Consider the following 21,388-nt stretch of genomic DNA (forward strand, 5'->3'; position numbering starts at 1 on the left):
GTGACTTGGAAGAGCATTCCTGTAGCAATTCCTTAGCTCCGGTTTCTGAAGAAACAAAATGGGTGGAGTGATTGGATTTGTTTCTGGAAAAAGCACATCTTTTTTTCCAATGAGCTTTTTACTTAGAAGTCTGCATTGTTATTATAATGAATATTAGTGTAGCTTGCAAGAGCACCAAAAGAAGCCAAGCAACATGTGGATCCAGCAGAGCTTTACCAAGGGAGCAAAGAAACAACATTTCAGGAGAGAGACAGCCCCTTCTCCACATGTTGGCAGACTTCTGGATGGTTTGCACACATCTGGCCATTGATACAACACAAAAAGCAGCAGCATGGCTTCACACACCCACGCTGCAGCATCATTAGCCCTCTACAACTTTTAAACACTAAGTAAGCATATCTGCAGTTCCCACATTGAGATTTACATATGAAGAAGGAACAAACCAGGCATTTTAAAATTCATTTACCAAACACATTTTTCTCATATGGGCACACATAAAGGATAAACCCATGTCAGCATTACACCAGGTTCCTCAGCATTACTGGGCATGCAGATGGCAACAGTGATGGAGAGTAACTTTTCCAGCCCTTGGGCAGCCAGATTCCCTCTATCTTCCCATGTGGCTCTCATCCCCATAATTCATGTTTTATGGTTCCTAGACTAGTGCAGTTCTACAGGCATGAAGTCAGCTGCTTCACGGAATTGCATACAGAACAGAATTCCACAGCCTGTACATAACTGGGGCCAGGCTCTGCTGAACCTGCTAAAGATCAAAAAATTAAGAGTATGTGTTGTAGACCACTGCATAGGCTTGCCCTACACAGGGATGTGAATGTTCAGCAATATATCTGCCATATTCACTGCAACAGCCCAGTGAACTGAAGAAACACATTGTTGCAGGGACACAGAGAAGGACTTGGCCACTACTGAAATTAATTCTCAGTGGCAAGATATCCAGATGTTAATTACTTCTCAGGATGAATGAAAGACTAACTGTATCTTCAGGCGTTTCATTTCAGTAATTCATTCACCACAGAGAGCTTCCCTCAGATGAAACTCATAAGAGGGAAGGGCAGACCAGGCAGCTGGTGATGCTGTTCAGAGTCATGTCCTGCTGGCACAGTAAGTCATGGACCCCTGGACAAACACATCTACACCTCATTAATCTACACTCCACAGCGCTAGCACCAATACATAATGGGGGGGTGGGTCTTGTAAAAAGAGTCACAGAACTCAAAAATTTTAGGGAAGGGTCCTGTTAGAAAACACTGGGTCAGGGTTGATCACTGCTACCTTGAGCAACCAGGAAAGACCTTGCTTCATCTCCCAGCATGACCCTAACTGACCATTGCAAGGCCTGATCAAGCAAGGGCTTTGGGCACAATAGCTCCTCAGGCTTTAGTAGGCAGTGAGTGCCTACACACCTTGGTTAAGATGTCTCCTAATCCTTCTGTGCCTCTGCTTCTTAATTTTGTGATAGTTGTAACAGCAATATCTTATTTTCAAAGGTTTGTTGAAAGAAGCGTAGCAAAAAATACGGAAGTCCAACGACAGCTGGTGAAAAATGTGCAAAGCAGGAGGGGAGGAAAAAAAAAAGGCTAAAGAAAATAAGCCAGTAATATCAGTTATAGACTTGCTTGCTATGAGAGAAGGGTGGTCGTTCTATTTGTTGCTTGCCTATGTTTACTTTCTATCCCTTCACAGTCCTCAAAACTCTGCCAGCTCAACAAACCCAGAAACCCTTCTATGTAAACTCAAGTCTTTGCTCTACAAGCCCAGATAGAAGACTAATACAAAACCTTGCAGCAGACATCAAACCTAACAGAACAGAAATATAGCAGGTGGAGAAGAGAAAAGGTTTGTGTTATCAGAAGGCATGATTGTTCATCAGAAGGACACTGAGTTTGCATTGGAAGAGAGTCAAGTTATCATGGGCAGGAATTCCCTGTCCAACTCATGAGCACAGTACATTGTCTCTCCTTTCAGGCAGTCATGTTAAGGAGAAGAGGAGACATGGCTTTTCAAAAGCGTCCCACCTTCCTGATGTTATCCCTGTGTGAATATTCCTCTTCGAAGTTAAATCACTCTACTTAAAAATTCTTTGAGAAATGCTTAATCCTTGTGCAAGATATCAAGTTTTAAAGAGACATAATTTAAAAGGCAAACAACATAAAAACAGAGTCACGAGAAAGCAAAGGAGGGAGGAAAGGAGGGAAAGGATTCCATTTTGCCTCTCTACAAAAATTGTTTTGATACAGTATCCCTGTTGCATGAATTTTCCATATGCCTGTGTCAGATTCACTATTTCAAGCCACAGAGCTGTCAGATGCTCAGTTTTTTATGGTGTGCTTACGTGGCAGGCCAACCTTTCTGTTGAATCAGTCAGTTTTTCACAAAGCCAGGATCTGCAACCCTGAAAGATGTGCATGCTCTTTTGGCCAAAAAGTCTCAACTTTGCAGCAGAAGTGAGTCGTCAAAGCAAACCACTCTATCTGGTACCTAACAACTGTTACCAGAATCAGTACTTTTGCATGAAAAAAATAAAACATTATGAGCAACTTAAGGAACAGTGACTATACTCCACACATACATGAAGCAAGTATCACAATGGAAATGTAGATTTAAATGATCAGATGCTATCATAGACGGGTAATTCTTAAAACAATCAAGAAAAATCTCACAAACTAGCACCTGCTTAACTTTCTTTGCCTTTTAATAAAATGAGGAGACATTTAGTTCATGAACAAAAGCCTTAATACTTCAGTTAAAACCTAATTTTGTGACTAAAGCCTGTTGTAGACTAAGTAGAATTTGCAAAAAACAAAACAAAATAAAACCAACCCCCACACTTTTTCCTTTAGCCCTATCTGATTAAGAAACTCCATAACCCCACAACTAAAGTGAAAATATCAGTCACATCAGTATCACTTTACAATGCTGAGGGAGGTGGGTGCACATTCTTTACCTCACATCCCCGGCATTTAGCATTTGAAAGATTATCTCCATTCTCCATGTCTCATTTTTTGCTAAAATATAATTGCATATTTAAATGCAGCCTAAATGCTAATCAGGATGTAAACATTTAAATAACAGAATGCAGATCCGTTAATCAAAACTGATTACCAGCTTGCTTTGCATTTACTGGGGGTTCTTCTGTAAAATACCGCTTTAGTTACTGTTGCCAAAATTTTGTTTCTAAAGCCTCTTGGAGAAAAAGCTGATTACTTACTCTTATTGGCTCAAGAGACACATTTTAGGACAATGTTTCCTAGAAATGTGAAACTGCAATTTACTTGCAGGTAACCAGTACATAGCTGTGCATCTATATGAACTCTTTCTGTTATCTTAACACCAGGCTTTGTCTCCTCTGTCCCTTTCCCTCACATCAGTAGATTTTCAAGCATTTTAAATTTCTGAATGCCCTTGCAGAAATACGTGGTTAACCAAGAAACTTTCAGCTCTGAAAAACACTGACCACTACATCCTTTTCAGGCCATTATTTTCCACCAGAAAGAAATTAATGTTCAGAATCCTCCCAAGCATTTAATAATGTTTCCAAGCGTTAAACAATTTTTATAAATTAACACATACAACTACAGAAGGACAACATTGGTGAGCTGGGACTGCCACTGGCCATGGTGTGCAAATTGTGATTTACCAGTCAAACTGAAAATTAGAAATTTACAAGCACCATTTATAAGATTTAATCACTTGACCGCAGGCAACATAGTAAGGTCCACAAGAAAATACCTTTTAATGGCTTCAATCTCTCACCCTTGATGTTCAAAGAGACACAAAAAAGGAGGTGGTGAGGCACACCAGCCTGCTTATCACACATAAGTTTCCTTTGACTACAGAGATCTACTGTGAAAACCTGGTCAGCATTTTACTAAGGCATGGAGGTTAAACATTCAGAAGAAAAACTGCTAGAATGTGAATCTCCTATGAATGGGAAAATCAAGAACGTCTATGCCCCCCCCAAAAAGAAGGAAAAAAAAGGTGCAAAAATTATTGTAAAAGTTGGGGAAAACATTTCAATATTAACTTCTTTTGTACTTCCAAACAGTTTTAAATGTGTTTATACAGACCTATGAGAAATGCAACTACTTGCACACTTCCTCCTTCATCCTGGAAACCCCGTTTGTAGAAATATTGACTAAAATAATGGAGTCAGTTTTTGGATACATTGAAAATCCATTACTTGTTCTTGCTTCTCAAGCATGTTACACACATATCACATTCTTAAAACCTCTGAATCTTGATTTTTTAATACACTACGGTTCTCTTGTTCTGCTTTCTCAAAGCACTGTACAGATGTTATTCCTGAAGAACATACTTTAATTGTATTTTTTAAGGTCTCATCATGTAAACTTCGGGTCTCTTTAGTAGAAATGTTTTCATACTTACAACTTCACTCAGGGAGCAAACTGAAGCATGTGAGATGTTTGCAGTATCAAAGGTTTGTGAGGCTTAAGAATAGGAGGAAAAATCAGGGAGAAATAAGATGACAGTATGAATTTGTTTTCTAGATGCTCACTAGACTGTTGGTGATACGTGCACTAACAGGCAGAATGGTAGAGAAAAAAGCACAGAAGAAGAAGGAAAAAAAAACTGTGAAGAAAAATACAGTCTTAAAGAAAAGTGTGCAATTCATTTATTTTTGAAAAGGCATGATAGAAGTCAGCCATAAGATACTGGAAAAACATTAATAATTAAAACCTGGTTTGTGCTGAGACCATATCCCACCTGGGTACCTATGAAAACTTCCCACGAGCTCTGGGGTGTACCCCCCTCTGCCCATGATGGCCACTCTAGGATCTGGGATCCTCTGGCAAAGGCCTCAACTGGGAGATTGCAGCCTGCTCCAGCAGGGAATTTCAGTTTGCCCTGTGCTGATGACATATCAAGACAACTGAAAGCTTCAGGAAACCTGTTAAGAATGCAGGGTTTCTGAGCAAGCCTAACAACTAGCCTAATTAATTAGCCTAAGAGAGAGAAGATTGACCCTTTCAACAGGGAAGCAGACCCACATTTTAGCAGCCAAACAACAGAAACTGGCTTTCTTTCTACCACTGCAGCAATGGATTTCATGTATGTGAGCAGGCATGGCAGCCAGTTTCTGCAGCAATCCTGGGACCAAACCCTGCTGAAGGGGTACTGAAAACATACTACATTTCACAAGTCTCACAAAAGTAAAACCATCTTATACCAGAACAGCAATTCCTCTTGGTATCTCCAAAAGTTATATCACCATTTCAGAATTTTAAGAAAAGAAAGGACAAACACGTAAAGAAAACTATTCTGAAGCATGCTACTGGACACATATATCTGGATATAGCACACATAGAGAGTGTTCTAAAATAAATGTAACATTTTATTGTCACAGAAATATACTTCGTGTAAAAGAGAAGAAAAAAACACCAGAGGAAAACAAAATTAAATGTTCCATAAACTTATCACAAAATAGCGTACTATCCCACCTCTAACAAATGCATGCAATACTTGAGACAAATTCAGCAAGTGCCCTGTGTAAACTAAATAAAGATTTGTTTGAAAATTACTAAATCATCCCTGTAACGTAGTATTTTCACAGTTCCCAGTCTGCCTCTCAGCCACAAAAGCACTGCCTCTAACACTGAAGCAAGCAATTCTCCTTTACGATTCAAGGCATTAGACTATGCAATATACATACTTAGCTCTGCCTCTCGACAAGAGAGAATTAAAGGAACATTTCGGCAGATTAGGTATTTTGCTAATAAAAATTACAGAATACAGTATTTTAAACACTATTAATACATGCACCATAGTGTTTCCCTCATAGACTTGTGACAGAAATAGTTCTTTCTGTAAGAAATCCTGCAGCTGGGAAGAAAAGTAAAATCCATACATCTACTGAGTATGAGACATGCACTTCTCTTCAAAAAGCGCAGTGGCTAGAGATTCATTACAGGTAATGGAACAGCAAAACCACCACATATACTGCACATATTTTTTTCTGTTTCCTGGCTCTGTATTGTGTCTGCATTGCAACCTTTAGGATAAGAACAAGCGTGTGCAATCTCCCATCTGACTTAACAGAGTTCAGTACTTAAAAACAATGCCATTCAGTATTAACTTATCCTACTTCCCAGCCCTAAAAATCATGCCAAAAGTCAGAGGAAATCATGAGGTGTGCTTTGGATATTCCATGACTACCACTGCTGGCAGGGAGTAAGCCACATATTTCATAGGTAACTAGGAACACACACACAGTTGTTTTGTAGCGACGCTACACCATGGGCTCCTGCTGAACTGCTGCTTTTCCTCCTGCAGCTCATTCCAAACCTTTCCCAATTTCAGCTTAGGAGGTTTACCCCAGGATTTAGGAAGGGGACTTGCTGGGAACTTATCTTTTAAACACACAGGAATTCAAGGGGAAGAAAGTTCACAGGGTATTTAACATATGAACAAGCATTCTCTACTCAAGTGTTTCTGTTGGTAATCAAAGATGTTAAATCCAGTTTACTGCATTAGCCAGATACAATTGTATGAGTATCAGCAAAGTCCTACGACAAAGATTAAATTTTCAAGTACACAGACTATTTCAACTTTGACTTAACAAAAATCCTCCTTCTACTTTTCACAACCTGTGGATCCTTACAAAGATATTTCTTCCTCAACCTGTCACCAAAGGTCATACAGGAACTGCTAAGTCAGCATATTCTCTGAGCAGCCTCATTCTGAGAGAAGTTTTAAAGGCATTTAAAAAGCTCTTGTATAAAAACAAATAGTACTGCCTCACTCACTAAACTAGAGCTTCCCCATTTCCCCCCTAAATGCATTACCGAAGGCTCCAAACATCTGCTGTGGGGTTTTATTTTCCCCTTCCTTCTTCTTAATGTAAATATTCTAAGTTATGATACATTTAAACAAGTGGAGGGAAAGACTGCACTTTGCCCAACTCATGTAATTTGGAAATTTAAAGTCCAGTTTATTCATCTGTTTTAACATAGCAAGGAAAATCTTACTTTTCCAACTGAGTAAGAGCCTGAGTTTCTCTCTCCATAAGCTAATAAGCAATTTCTGAACTGAAATGCTTACCACAGAAGTCCAACACACCAGAGAATGAACCAGCCTAGGACATTTCTACTGGTGTAACCAGCTCTTTGAAAATGTGTGACTCTAGGAAGTCTCCTTTATGTTTTACAGCATAAATATTTACAGCCATTTGCAATTTGAAATTAAACTGTCTGATTGTAAGAAGAAACTCAGATAACATACCATGAAAAGGAACAATTTCTGGATTAAAAATCAAGAGAGTCTTTTTCAAAGTTTACTGAATACATTATGGTGGGCTACCAGTGGCTGTTTTGAAGGTAACAACTGACTGTGGTTAGAAAAAGATAGTTCCATCTCTTCAGCGACTTTGCAAAGGGTTAGGTCAAACAGATGTTACCACCTAACATACAGACAACTGTAACGGAGTGTTGTTACTGAGCTCCCTGCCCAAGGTCCTGCATGTCTGTCCACCTTGCCAAGGGCTGGGAATTCTTCCCACAGCCCAAGAATCCTCACCTGGAGCAGCAGGTAAGTATTTATCACACAAACCCTTTCAAGTATCATAACACAGGCAAAAGCAAGTTCAAAGGAAACAGTACTATGATTGCAAATTCCTTTGGTACCTTTTTTATTAAAGAGAATTAATTGAAACAAGGTATTTTTAAATGGTAACAATGTTCTTGGAAAGTTTATTGGGCTGGATATAAGACTGTGCAGTAACACTACCACAACTGCAAAGCCCAGTGGACTAATGCCTTCAGAGTTTGAAAATACCAACAGGAGTGACAACAGAGAAGCTTGCACAGTTTTGAAGCCATGAAAAAGCCTATTGAGAAAAACATGAGACCATAAGCCTTTGCCTTTTTCAAAGCAGACATTTAAGATGGAGCTCACCAAAAATTTGTGAAAAGGCTCTCTTAACCAAGCTTCTCTGCCCTATCCAGGATTTTGCTATTTACATGTTAATTGCTAATGGTTACATATTAGTAGTGGCTGTTGGGTTTTTCGCTTTTTGCTTTGGCTTATTACATGCAACCCAAAATCTATTCTGAGATGCAAGGATTTAAAAAAAAAACCCAACAAAAAACCCAAACCAAACCAACAAACAAACAAACAAAACAAACCACAAAAAACCCCAAAACAAAAACAAACAAACAAAAGACACCAAAACCAAAACAACCAATTAAACAGAAAGCCATATTCTTCTAAATGCTCATAAGAAAGCTTGATTCTTACAAAATGTAATTGTTCCTGGCCTCGAAAGACTGGTCTTAGTTTCATCTCAAAGCCAACTGCCTGCTGTAATAGAAATGTTTGAAAGAACAACTGCTGAAATCTTAACTTTTGTTTCTCTTGTCACAACTACCATTTTTTTTCATGACCTTCCTAACACACTGGAGTTCTTGCTTCAGCAAATGTCAAATTCTGTAGCATTTCTTACTCCATGCTCAATTAGCAGTAAAGAAGATACAGGACATAAAGGTGAGGCAGAATTACAGACCTGCACTGTTTCCACTTCATTGTATTCTGAAAGAAATCTAACTGGCTTATACATAGCTTTCAAGCCCCAGTTCACAGCTGCTTTTTTGTTTCTGTAGGAATTCAATTTTTTGACATTACCCTTCACCATTTCTTTCCAGCTTGAGCCTGATCTAACTGCAATTATGATGATTTTATATTCCATAAAAAATACAATTTGTTGTTTCCTGCAATCAAAAGAACAGAACTAATCTCCTTCCTCCATTCTTTTACTTTCATCAACATTCCTGCATGTATTTCTGTGCAATCCTGTTAGCTGGAATACCATTCTTATATCTGCTTCCTTCATGTTACTTTAACTCCCTCTGAAAGCCCCCATTTTCACCACTGTCAGTATCCAGCAGATTCTCTTTGTATTATTTTTCTTTTCCTATTTGCAGAAATCTATAAATACATATTCAAAGCTGTCAGTGCCAACTACAATCAAGTTTAGTTTTCTGGACATCTTTTTTAATTGCTTAAATCTCAACCAAATTTTGTTCATTCTGCAGGGGCTTTCTCAGCAACAGCGTGAAACTCGGACACATGATGATGAACATTCACTGATCGGAGCAATTCCTTTCTCCACGGCCCCATGCCAGGTCCATGCAGGGTACACCAGCACACTGCATGGCTCACATAGCAGAAGCTGCACTGCAGTTTGAGGTCCCAACACATCAATCACTCATATGAGAAAGTTTGTGGTTCAATACGGTGGAATTTCTTGGGTTTTTTAGTTTGGTATTTTAAAAGCTAGGAAGTAAGCTTTAAGATTGTGAGGTGAAGCAGCAAGAAGTCAGAGGATGCCAAAAGTAAGGGTGTTTACACAAACTAAGCCAGTGCGCAAAATGGGCTGTGCTCACTGCTTGGCTCCATTTACTACCAGTTTCTTCATCATCTTTTCTGTTATTTAGCCACCAAGTGCCTGATTCACAACACTAACAACTTGGTCTTCTGAGTCATTAAAAGCTGATGTGGTACTGGTATCTCCAGTTTACAGCAGAAAACAGACACATAGAGAGATTAAGAGACACAGAGAGAGACTAAAAAGTGTACCAAAAGTGTTGGCTAATTTTGGATTACATCACCTAGACCTTGATTTTTTTTCTTTTAATGTACTTAGCACTTTTGGAGTATTTTGCACCAAACTGTTGCCATAGTGGACCAACTGCAGTTGCAAAAGCTCAGAACTTGTGCCCGAGTATCTCAATTCAGGCAAAGTGCAGCACTCACCATTAGTGGGTGGCTGCAAATGTTTGGTATAACAGAACTGCTCAGTCTCACACAAGAAACTCAGTGCTAGCGGCAGAAATTAAATATGGCTGCTTCAAAGTAACAGCGTCCAGTGTTATCCTCCCTACTGTTCTTTCCCCTCTTGCAATCCACTCCCAACAGGCTTTTGTCCATCACCTATGGCTACTGACATAAGACCCCAACCATCCTGTGCAGTGAATAGAACTAGACCATGATGAAAACACATGATCAAATTTTGGAACATGGCACAATGAGACAGAAACAACACAGGTGATGGGAAAAGGTAGCAAATTGCAGCTTTAAATCCAGCCTTTCTTACACTGCAGAGTACTTTAGACAGTTTTTCACATGTAAACATAGACATTATTCACATTACAATAAAATTTAAAGGCTGCAGCCAAGATAATATGCAATGTGCAAGATGTTGGACCATACACGCCATAAGATACAGTCTAAAGATCTTACACTATAAACAAGTAAAACAAAAAAAGGCAAAAAAAGAAACATTATCCTTCTCATCTCAAATGAGAAATACAAGACACACAGAAAAAGAGTATTTCTGTGGTCTACAAGAGATCTGGTTTATTCATTTCATTACAGGTGGATCTGCTGGTACTTCAGCTGGTGATACACCAACAGAGCCATGCATTCTCTTTACCTTTATGAGGGAGGTTTGGGGTTCAAATTTTTAGAAGAAATTATATATAGAAGAAATTATACAACACAATCTGATATAAAGAAACAAGAACGGCTGCCAAATCAAGGGATATTTCTGTAGCAAACTCACCAAGTCAAATCTCTGACTTTTTATTCCATTTGTGTCTTGCACTTGCTCTAGAAACTTAAGCAAGACACATATGCAACATCTTTACAGATGTCCACAGGTAAGCCACAGAGCACACACTGCCAGTACTTCTGATGTACCAATACTGCACCAGCAGCCCCTCAGGAACACTCTAAATTAGAGCACTATTTTTGTCTCAGAAACAGTACCAAGACCCAAAAGTCAAATGTTGTGCTTGTACATTTCTTCTGAATCAACAAGTACAAGTTACGGAAACAAGCCTTGAGAAAGCTCAACATTTTTATTAAGCCATTTGATGCAAATCATGAATTAAAGCACAGCACACTAATCAATTCCCAACTTTTATAGACTACATGACCAAACACTAATAAAAAATATCAACCTGTCAGCTTTCAGCATAGACAGACCTATTTCAGCACTAAAAGCACATTACAATTTTAGAACAACTGAAAGAGCCTTTGCCAACTCATACTTGAGATGCAGTAGATGCCTAGCTCTTCAGACATCGTAAGGCCCAGAACATACCCAGCTTTCCAGCAAACTTAGGCATGCTTTCCAGATTACTGCAGACCTATCAACCTGTTCAGCAAAGTTACTCATATTACAGTTGCATTTTCTTATCAAATGCAAAGCATTAAAAGATTGGGAGATGGCTCTTGAACATTATGGGCCTGTCTGTTCATTTGTTTCAAACAGAAATATTTGATTTAGATGGAAAAACAGCAGTAACTCGTCTTCCTAAAAATAACAGAAAGCTTATCTAGAAAGAGACGAAATTCAAAATATTTCTGTTACAGTTTTGTATTGGTGAATCACAGCACTGTGCTAAGCAATGTACACATAAATAAAGTTTTCATTTTAAACTCTGCAACTGGGTATTTCTAAGTAAACAAAACCATGAATTGTTTTTCCTTCTATATCCTCACAACTAGCTGACAACAAACCAAGCCCACTCAGCCCTGCTAAAAGCATGATTCTCTAATGTAACTGTACTTCTGGGAATACATTACAGATTCTAAGAAATGTTTTGTTACACACGTGTATCAATTGGCCATGTAAATACAGGGTGCAACTGCATGCAAAGTAGTCTTTTTGTTAGTTTTAGTGAGCTAAAACAGATAGAGTAAAATAAGAAAATGCGACCTCTGGGTGTCTAAGTAAGACAGGTATTTTTCTCTTCTGCACATATTTTCCTCTTTGTTTTCCGGAGGAGGAATGATGATGCTTTTGATTAACAACATGATATGCACCCTTAATATTTAAGAGACTAAGACAACATCAGGAGCACCTGCTTATGAACTCAGTTCCAGTCACACCGCTGAAGGCAACCCATGCGAGGATTTTCCTAGGCATACCTTCGACTTACACCTTTAAAAATACTAAGCATTTTCCAGAAGTTGCATGCATCCAATCCATGTCCTTTTGAGACCTGTAAAACTGTAATTTCTCAAATTCTAGCCACTAATCCCTACTCCTGGAGATGACTGCAACCATTAAGCAAGTCAGTCAGGAGACTAAGTCTGACACTGTGCACAGCTTCTCTCACCAAAGCAGCCCACTGGTGATAGTAACATTAAGGACTGATTTGCAGTGAGAAGGAGGGAAGTCTGATGTGACAAAACAACATAATGAAACAAGTGCAGCACAGCACACGCCTTATTGGTACCTTCAGATTAAACATGCTCATTCAGATGCAGATGGGCACCAAAACCATGTCACTAACACATTCATGAAAACAAATGGTCAACTAATTAATTTTCTTTTATTTGCAAAATAATGCTTCCCATACACTGTCTTCTTGATAGAGATATTTTTTCCCACTGTAAAATCAGGCTAGCATAGTGCTATATTGACTCATCTCTAAACAGACAGTGAAAGGCCACAAATAATAAATTTTATCTTCACTGATCCTAATACTTTAGGGCCACTGCTATTCTGCCAAAGGCTGTCAGCTCTCTCAGAAGCACACAAAACGAGCAAAATCAAGCCATACCACAAAAAGAAGAGCCTTAAGGTTTCTTGCCAAAACCTTAAATTTAGCCTCCTATATTAAACAATGTTACTTTATTTTCGCCAGACAATAAGGTTGCTTATGGTAAACACGGGCAACATTAAAACCTTCAAAACTTTGCTACACTGTAGCAAACCTCAAATTAAGTAATGGGAGTGTGTGGGGGGATCTTTATGGTGGGTTTTTTCCTGTGTGTTTTCTTAGCAGGAAGGGAGAGAGGCATTCCATTGGGTTTTTTTTTTAAGTGAAAATACTTTAGGTTCTTGGACTTGGTTGTTTATTTTCCAGGCTGATTTGGACTGTGAGTGTAACCCAAGTAACTCATCTGATGCACAACAGGACAGAGAGTGTCAAGGGTTGTTCAACAGCGATCTCTCAAAAAAAGTTAAATATTGATGGGCTCTGGGCAAGTCTAGTTAAAGCTGTTGGCAATTTGATTGCTATGGGGCAACGAGAAGAGTTAGGACCAGACAGGGAGAAGCCAGGTAAGGCCATAGAGCGTTCTTTGTACATAGTACAAAAGGTGACAATCAGGTTTAGAGAACTTAAAAATAGCTTGTATCTAAAACTACAGGTTACTTAATCTTGCACCTTTGTCTTTCAAAAGTTATAGAACATATTTTTTCTCGTTGCCAAGTTTTTTGAACTTCACCTTTGACCGCACACATTTATGCTTGTTGCAGATTTACTTACCATCAATTCTAATTACCATGGATTAAATCACAGTGTTAAAACAGAGATTTTTTTAAAGTTTTAAAGGTTAATTAAGAGTATCAACTTAGGATATGTCTAACTTTGCAAACATCAAAATAAGCTGTCAGAAAACAGACCTGTGAAATCTTTCAGCCTCCCCAAGTTCCAGCAAAAACTAAGAGTTTAACCAAATATTTTCTGCAATACTCTCAGGGACTAATAAAATGACTAAAGAAAGTAAAATCCAGTTTTCCTCATTATCTAGATTAAAAATGGAAACTGTATAACTAATGAGAAGTAAACTGATTTTTCAAATCACCTCACCTCTAATAACCCATGATAGTAGCAATACATGCTCACAGGGTGTTGAAGTTTGCACCAACCTGTGTCATTTAGCTGTTCCAAGATAATTTCAAACCATGGGCTTGCTTTATACCTCTATTTCCCTTCTCAGCATTTAACCCACTTTAATTCATTCAAGAACTCCATTGGTTGTGGAAAAAATAGGAACTGATGAAAACTGCTATTACAGGGGTTGATAAAAGCTAAATGACTGGAGAAATTACGCAAGGGAAAAAAGGCAACTAATTTCTTACACAATTAAGAGTTTAATTAGATTATTTATTTTAAATGCATTTATTTAAGTGAAAAGAAAGCTTTACAATAGATTTAACTCCTATTAAGTTTCAAGCAATACAAGAGTAGATATCAGTCAGAGTACTAAAATTAGATGACTCTCATATTTGATCAGAAAACATAAGCTCAGTTATGTCAGCAACTTGATAACCACAATATTAAAAACTGAGCTCGAATTTATTGCTTCACATTCAGTAAGAGGGGGAAACATGGAATTCCTCATTTGTCATTGAGGTTTATGCATCATACCAAAATGCTACTCAGCACTTCCTGAATAAAGACATTGCAAAAATGTCTTCTCCAGCAGAGATTGTTAGTGGTAGCAATGACAACAGTCTGCAAACATAAGGTCTCGGATACAGCTGTAGGCATGAGCCCTTGAGAGACTCTCAGCTGTAAACTAACTGCAACACACACGGATGTTTGCTGGGTTTTGGCATAAAAAAGTTAAAACCGGAATCAAATGCTGTTCCTGCCCCTAAAGCTTTATATTGATGTTTGTGGTTTTGTAATGGCTTTTATTCTCTGAAGGGATGCTTCCATACTGCAATAGTAAAATTAATTTAGAAAAGCTGATGACAGCTACATGTGAGGGTGCAGGTGGAAGTGTGTTCTCCTGAAAGCTGTGTAAAAGGGTGGGGATGGAAGAGTGTTCTCCCCCAAAATATGTCTGCTTGTTAATTGACCTGTATTTTTTCTCCTCATTTATTCCTCTAGTGCCACTTCTACCAACATAGTAACAAATAACCATAGGATCAGATTCCTCACATTCATCTGCCAGTCCTGGGCTTGGTAAAAGTGCACTGGGATTTTGTTCAAGGAAAACACCAGGACATCTAAGCTTGCCAGTTTGTAGAGCAGGTTGCTTGCCTGCTTGCCCCTTTCCATAGCCAACAAGGTACCATTTAGCTGTGCAAAGGTAAGAGAGGAAGGACACCAAACTCAAATCTAGCAATGCCCCAGGCAGCATGGGTGACAGGTAATATATAAATAGTGAGGAGTCATGCATGGGAGAAGATTTTGATCCCCTCAAAAGCAAGTCAAACTGACTACTATTAAGAAAAACAACTACCAGCTGTCAGATGTCATGTTGCTTCTATGTTACACCCATTTCCCACCTCCCCTATATTTCAACTGTAAATTCTCTGATAAGGAAACTGCTTCTTCCTTTGCATTTTCAAAGTTCTTGCTTGTTATTGCTGTAATCTGGAGAATATCAAGAATGCTGTCAAGCACACGGACTGCAGGAATAAGAATATATTCCAGTTATTTCTCTCAAAATTAGAACAGTCTCACAGACTTGCTTGCAAACTGTTTTTGGATCAAAACCAACTTCTTAAATACATATTTCTTTAACCTCGTAATTGAAACTGCAACCAAGTTTCCCAAAAGCTTTTCTTTCTCCACTGAGAGCTACATACCTCTCAGATTTCTGGGATGTATCTGCTTTGTCCGAGGCATTTTCCTCTAATCTCATGCACGACTTTCTCCTCTCAGAAACGAAAAGTACAGCAAGCAGAGAGATGGCAGCTCCATAAACTTGTCAAAGGGCTCAGTTAATCCGTATGCTAAAAAAACAGAGAAAGAAAGTTATGAGATTTAGGCATCAGTAAGGAAAATAAAGATACCTATCTGATCCTTTTCATCCTCAAAACAGCTGTGGAAATTAGCAACAAGTATTTCTGTACCTATCATTTGCTAAGGAAACTTTCCTGTCTGACCATCCAGGAGCCACCCTGTCAGTCAAACTCCCATCACCAGACAATTACACTGCTGGGACCGAAGCCCCTTCGCAGCAGGCAACTCCACTGTGCAGATGTGAGCCCACTTGACTCCCTACACACTCCACTCTCACACAGTCAGACAAGATTTCCTTATGGGCTCAACCCCAGGTTTCCCATAGCACAGTCTCAGACCTCTGGTTCCTTTAATTTTTTCCTGGTGCAACAACAGAATAACAGCCTGAGCTGGTGCCTCCAAGGAAGGATCCCAAAGGACCCCCTGGGCTTTTATATCCTCACAGTCTTACAAACATCATAGTCTGGAGCCTTCCAGCTGAGTCCTTGCCTCCTGCTGTGTCTCTGGTCACCTGGCCAGGGCTACAGATCCCCTCGCCCTTTGTTGTGCAAAGGGTCAGGACCAGTTCTCAGCCTCTTGCCCGGGGCTCCCGCCAGCCAGAGTTCAACCTGCAGCTTGCGCTGCAGCTGCACACCCAGCTACCTGCACTGAATGTATTCCTCAACAGGTTTCATGGAGTGAAGTGTTCCAGTATCTTAAGAAAACCATGTGAAGATGAAACTCCTTTTAGGATTACTCAGGAAGCATGAGAAAACTAAGACTCTTTTCCACATTTGTCAGCTGTTTTCTAGCCAGAAAACATTTTCCAACAACCCTTGTCCCATGCAAATAAATCCAGAAAATGAAACAAAATTTTACATTAGGCTTTCAGATACAGATCTTCATCTTGGAGTGGGGGGAGTGCAGAGGGGAGGGCAAGCACACAAAGCATCACCTTATTTGTAATATTAGCTACCTACAGAATCCTTACATGGAGCATGCAAGTCTCGAATAACTCCCCACGGAATATTTCAGCTGAAATATCAGTGTACAGGAGAGGATCACAGTCACTTTTAACCCACCTGCACTTTCTTATGAATTGGTTACTGTTTAAGGAGCATTTTGTTCAGTTTCTTAAATCATACAGGATGTGAAATCTCCCACAGATCTATGGCAAACTACTTACACAAAAAAACTTAAAAAATGACTGGTGTAATTACACTCTTCTATCTAAACAAAAAAAAAAATTAACCACTTTCCACTTCTTTTTAGAGTAATACTACTTCATGTTAACAGATTATTTTTTTAGCAAACACTAGGAGTAAATTTTTTAAAAACTAAATGAACTTCAGAATGGCCCCTAATATGGGTAAATTGATTAAGGGCAGCTACTCAAAGGAGGAAGTATGTAGAATTTTTACCATCTGTTATAAGTATTAATTTAGGGGTGCTTTTTTTGTTTTGTTTTGGTTGCTTGGTTTTTTTAAGACAACCATGTTTTCGTAAAAATTGAATTTAAACCCAATTAAAATACACTACTTGCAACCACCCCCTTAGTCTACATACTGTTGAGAAATATAATCATTAATTTTTAATGTTTCTTTTGTCTGTTGCTGCATAAAAAGACCCAAACAGAAGAAAAAAAAATTACTGCAACTGACACAAAGGAAAGCTGGAAAATGTTATTCTGACTAAATGGTTCTTCACTAGGGTATTATCGCAAGTTGAAGGGAAAACATGGAAAAATACGAAACAGAGCACACTGCCTGTCAAGTTGTTCATGATTACCACTTTATCTGCAGTCATAACAGAAATATTTAGAAATAAAATAAAACCTTATGCTAACAGGTCCATTTTCCAGGTCTCAGACACAAACTAGAAATGGAGAGAAGTGGCTGGATGACTTGAAGCGACCAGCACCCCCTTGAACCCCAGTCACCCTTTCCTCTAGGTGAACTGGGAAAGTCCCAGGGGCTGGGCTGAGGTTTTTAAAGATTCTAATAAAAACCGTCACTTTTTTACACAAGTTATTTGGACAGAGAGTTTGAAATCCCCCGGGGACTCCGTAAATCAGGAACCCTTCCCGACGCTTCCCTGCAGCACAAATGACATCTTCCTGACGCTTTAAGGTCCCCGTTCGCCAGCGGGACCCTCTCCTTCGGAGAAGAGATGGCCGTATGAGAGCCACGGCGGAAACACCGGGCAGGACTCACGCCAAAAGTCATTCCCTCTTTCGGTTGAACAAAACAAAACAAAAAAAACCAAACAAACAAACAAAAAAAAAAACACAAAAAAAAAACCAAAAAAAGGAGAGAGAGAAACGGGCCTCTGCGATCGCAGTGGTCACATCCCATCCCATCCCCCCACACACAAAATGGGGGAGCAGGGCGAGAGGCAGCGCGCCGCGGGGCCCGGGGAGCCGCCGGTATGTGCGAGCGGGACTGCGAAGGGAAGGGGAAGGGAGGGAGGCAAAAAATCCATGAATGAATAAAGAGGGAGGAGCCTGGGAAAACCCCTCTGCAACGCCGCACCGAACAAAGCGCTGCACACATGCTGCGGGGGGGGTGGGAAAGGGGGGCAGAGGGATAGGGGGGGCGGCTGCGGCCCGGCACCCGGCGGGGACGGCGGCGGGGCCGGGAGGAGCCGGGCCGGGGCTCCGCGCCTCCCAGCGCCCCCGAAACCCCGGCTGATGAGCCGGGGGGGGCAGCGCACGGACAAACCCGCCCGGGGCACCCCCGGGGCAGCGCGGGCGAGCCCAGGCGGAGCGCAGTCCCCGCGCGTCCCGGAGGGGCCGCGGCGGAGCGGGGTGGGTTTGAGGGAGGGGGGGGGCGATCGGGGCCTGCCGTCCTCCCTGTACCCGCCTGCCCGCCCGTCCCCCCCCGCGCCGCCGGCGGAGGACACATTGTGTTGTGGCTGCCGCAGCTCCACGCCGAGGGGAGCGGCGGGGGGCGGCCGTCCCGCCCCGCGCCCCAGTCCCTGCAGCGCCCCCCGAGCCCCCTCCCGCCCCCCGCGGGGCCCGCTGCAAACCTGGCGGAGGGGCCGGCGCGGCGGCGGCGGCTGATGGCGGCAGCGGCGGGGAGCGCGGCGACCCCTGCGCGGCGGCGGCGGCGGCGGCGGCGGCGGGAGGGAGGGAGGGAGGAGGAAAGGAGAGAGGGAGGGGGAGCGGGGGGGCCGGGAGCCTCCTTCACTTGACAACCTCAAACACAAACATGACCCAGCGCCGCCGCCGCCGCCGCCGCCGCGCCCGCACACACGCACACACAGAGCCGGACACCGGCACCCACCCCTCCTCCATGCACCGTCCCCCCTGGCCGGCCAAGGCACCGCCTCCCGGCACGGCCCCCCTCCGCAGCCCCCGGGCCCCCGGCCGCGCCCGCCCCCCGCGGCAGCAGACCCCTCCTCCGGGCGCCCCATCCCCCATGTCCCACCCGGGAGCCCCCGCCGCAGCCCTGCCCCTCGGCCGTGGGGCGGTGGAAGGGGGGGACACACAATGCGGGGGAACGCGGGGGGGGAAAGTGGGAGCCTCCCCTGGCAGGCGGGAGAGGCGGGGCGGGCCCGGCGGGGGAGGGAGGGAGGAGGGAGGACGGGCTCGGCGCATCCGCCGGGGTCCCCTCGGGGAGAGCCGCGCTCCCCGCCGGGCCCGCCCCGCCCCTCCCCCCGGCGCCCCGGTCACCGCCGGGGGGAGCGCGGGGGGGGCGGGGGGTGTTTTACCTTCCCTCACTTTCTATTGCAGGAAGCGGGGCCGGAGCAGTGACGTCACCGGGTCTCCCGGTCCCGCCCCCCTCCCCGGGTCGGGGGAGGGGTCACCGAGGGGGTTTCCTCGCGGCCCGGTGGGGGAGGCACGGCCGGCACGTCGGGGGGGCAGCTGCCCCGCCGCCTCCTCCTCCTTCTTTTCCTCTTCCTCCTCCTCACCGGCGGGACCCCCGGTCCGCCGCCGCCCCAAAGCCCTGCTGCTGCCCCGAGGGAGGGCGGCCCCTTTGCCGCCGCGGCCCCCAGGGGTCTCTTCAAGGGGGGGTCCCGTCCCCGGCACGGCACGAGGCAGCCGCCGCTCGGGGCGCTGCGCCGGGTGCGCGTCGCGCTCCCCCCTGGCCTGGCCCGGCCCCTGGGGCAGCGGCACCGCCGGGCGCACACACACACACACACACACACACACGGACACGCAGCGAGCCGCGGCTGACGCGGAGATCCCGGAGGTTGCTCCCCGCCCGCCCGCCTGGACGGGCTTCCCCGCGCCCCCGCCCGCCCGCCCGGCCCGCCGCGCCCCGGCGCCGCCGCCGGGCACACTCACCGCCGCGCCGCGCATCCCGCCGCGGCTACAACTTTCCATCCCGGCCGGCAGCCGGAGGCGGCAGCAAGCCCCTCCGCCGCTGGAAGTGGGCGGGGGAGGAAATACGAGAAGGAGGCGCGTCGTGCTCTCCGCTGCGGCGCCCCTTTTTTGGCCCGGGACGCGGGTTTTGCCCGGTGGGGCTGTGCTACCGCGGTTGGTTTCCTCCATCAGCTGTGGGAGTGTGTGTGCGTACAGCCCACATGTGAGTGCGCTCTGTGCGGAGTCACCCTGTCTGGCCAAGGGCTGCCCCCCCTTCCCCCTCTGCCGCGGGGCAGGGAGTGCCCAGCCTTCCCCCAGAAGGCGAGAGGGCCCGGGCCAGGCTTCTGTTACTGAAAAGGGGGCTTTGGCTTATTAAATTTCTTGCCCTAACTCCCCGACAAAGCGGTGTTGGCAGCTTTTCATTGCTGCTCGGATTTTCCATCGGGTTTTGCGTTTGGAGCCTGCACGTGATGTCTTTAGCAAATAAACCCAATTAAATATTTCTTGCATCACCTCCCTGTTCTCCCTCCTCCCGTGCCTGCTCTCCCCTGGCAGCTTGTAAGCACCTTGGCCTTCCTACAATCCTTCCCTTTGAAGTTCTGCGTCCAGACCAGACCCTGCCTTAAGTGAACAGAACCACCGTTCCCAGAGTTTTAAATGTTTTCGTAGGGTCTTCTTTCAACCCACATTCAATCATTTTTGTAAGATGGATGAGTACTTTTGTCCCTATTTCACAGGGGAGAAACCAAGGCAGGAAGACACAGAGTAGCTTGCTGCAGAGCTGTGGACTGACACAACACCACTTCTGCCTGAACTTTTGGCCACAGGCACTGTCTCTGGGCTATTTTCCCTTTTGAGTTCACTTAAATTACACCTTGAGAGCATTTACAGCTCTGAAGCACATTCTCTGCTGTGGGGAGCCTGTCCTATGTCCTGCCCAGAAGCAACACAGGAGGCATTAGTAAGTGACTAGTCTGCAACCTGGTGGTTAGCGCAAAAGATGGTATTTATTGTTGGATTGGAGATTTATGGAAAAATCAGACCCTCAAAGAGTATCTTTGGGAGAAACGTTGTGTTCTGCTACTCCACTTAGACAAGAAAATGATGATTTCTTATTGTCAGAGACTATACTTGTCTTCCCCCTCTGGCTTTTAGACTTGGGGCTCTGATTTGCCAAAGATCGGAATTGCTATTAGCCTAAACACAGCAGTGTGAATAGGATCCTGCAGGTGCCTTAAACTTAAATTAGTGTACCAGGTCTGACCAGTCACAAACCTGAGATCAAGTGACCCCTGAAGCTAGGTCTGAACCTCCACTTGTTCTCTTCAGCTGTCACTGAAAGTCTGTCCTGCTGGCCTTTGTGACACGTAGCATCTGGCTCCTTCTTCTGCTACTCATTGTCTGAAAGCTTCAGGTTGCGGTCACCAGAATCATCAGGGAGGAAGCATCAGATGGCCCTTCCTCACGAGATGCCTTTGAATAAAAAGGCCCATCATCACAGCTGCTGCTGGTGCCAGATGAAGTTCTAGGACATCCATCCCTTCTCAAAGACCTGTAATAAGTTCAAAAT

The 21,388-nt window shown here is 43.5% G+C and overlaps 1 protein-coding gene across 3 annotated transcripts in view; it reads right to left on the bottom strand.

Annotated features, from left to right (window-relative positions):
• HIVEP1 (human immunodeficiency virus type I enhancer binding protein 1) overlaps positions 1–20,176 on the bottom strand; it is a 131,181-nt gene extending 111,005 nt beyond the window's left edge. The window contains exons 1-2 of one of the 3 annotated variants that reach the window (XM_027676186.1): positions 19,801–20,176; positions 15,377–15,523 (exon numbers count right to left, since the gene is read on the bottom strand). In XM_027676186.1, coding sequence (XP_027531987.1) covers positions 15,377–15,416 — 40 coding nt within the window. In that variant the 5' untranslated portion in view covers positions 15,417–15,523; positions 19,801–20,176. Of the gene's footprint in view, positions 1–15,376; positions 15,524–18,539; positions 18,585–19,223; positions 19,346–19,800 lie in introns of those variants that run through there. The other 2 variants (XM_027676187.1, XM_027676185.1) reach the window with 2 other exon arrangements.
• Between the last annotated feature and the right edge of the window lie 1,212 nt (positions 20,177–21,388).

This window comes from Neopelma chrysocephalum, unplaced genomic scaffold (assembly GCF_003984885.1).
Source record: "Neopelma chrysocephalum unplaced genomic scaffold, ASM398488v2 Primary Assembly neopelma1_26b, whole genome shotgun sequence".
Taxonomy (NCBI): domain Eukaryota; kingdom Metazoa; phylum Chordata; class Aves; order Passeriformes; family Pipridae; genus Neopelma; species Neopelma chrysocephalum.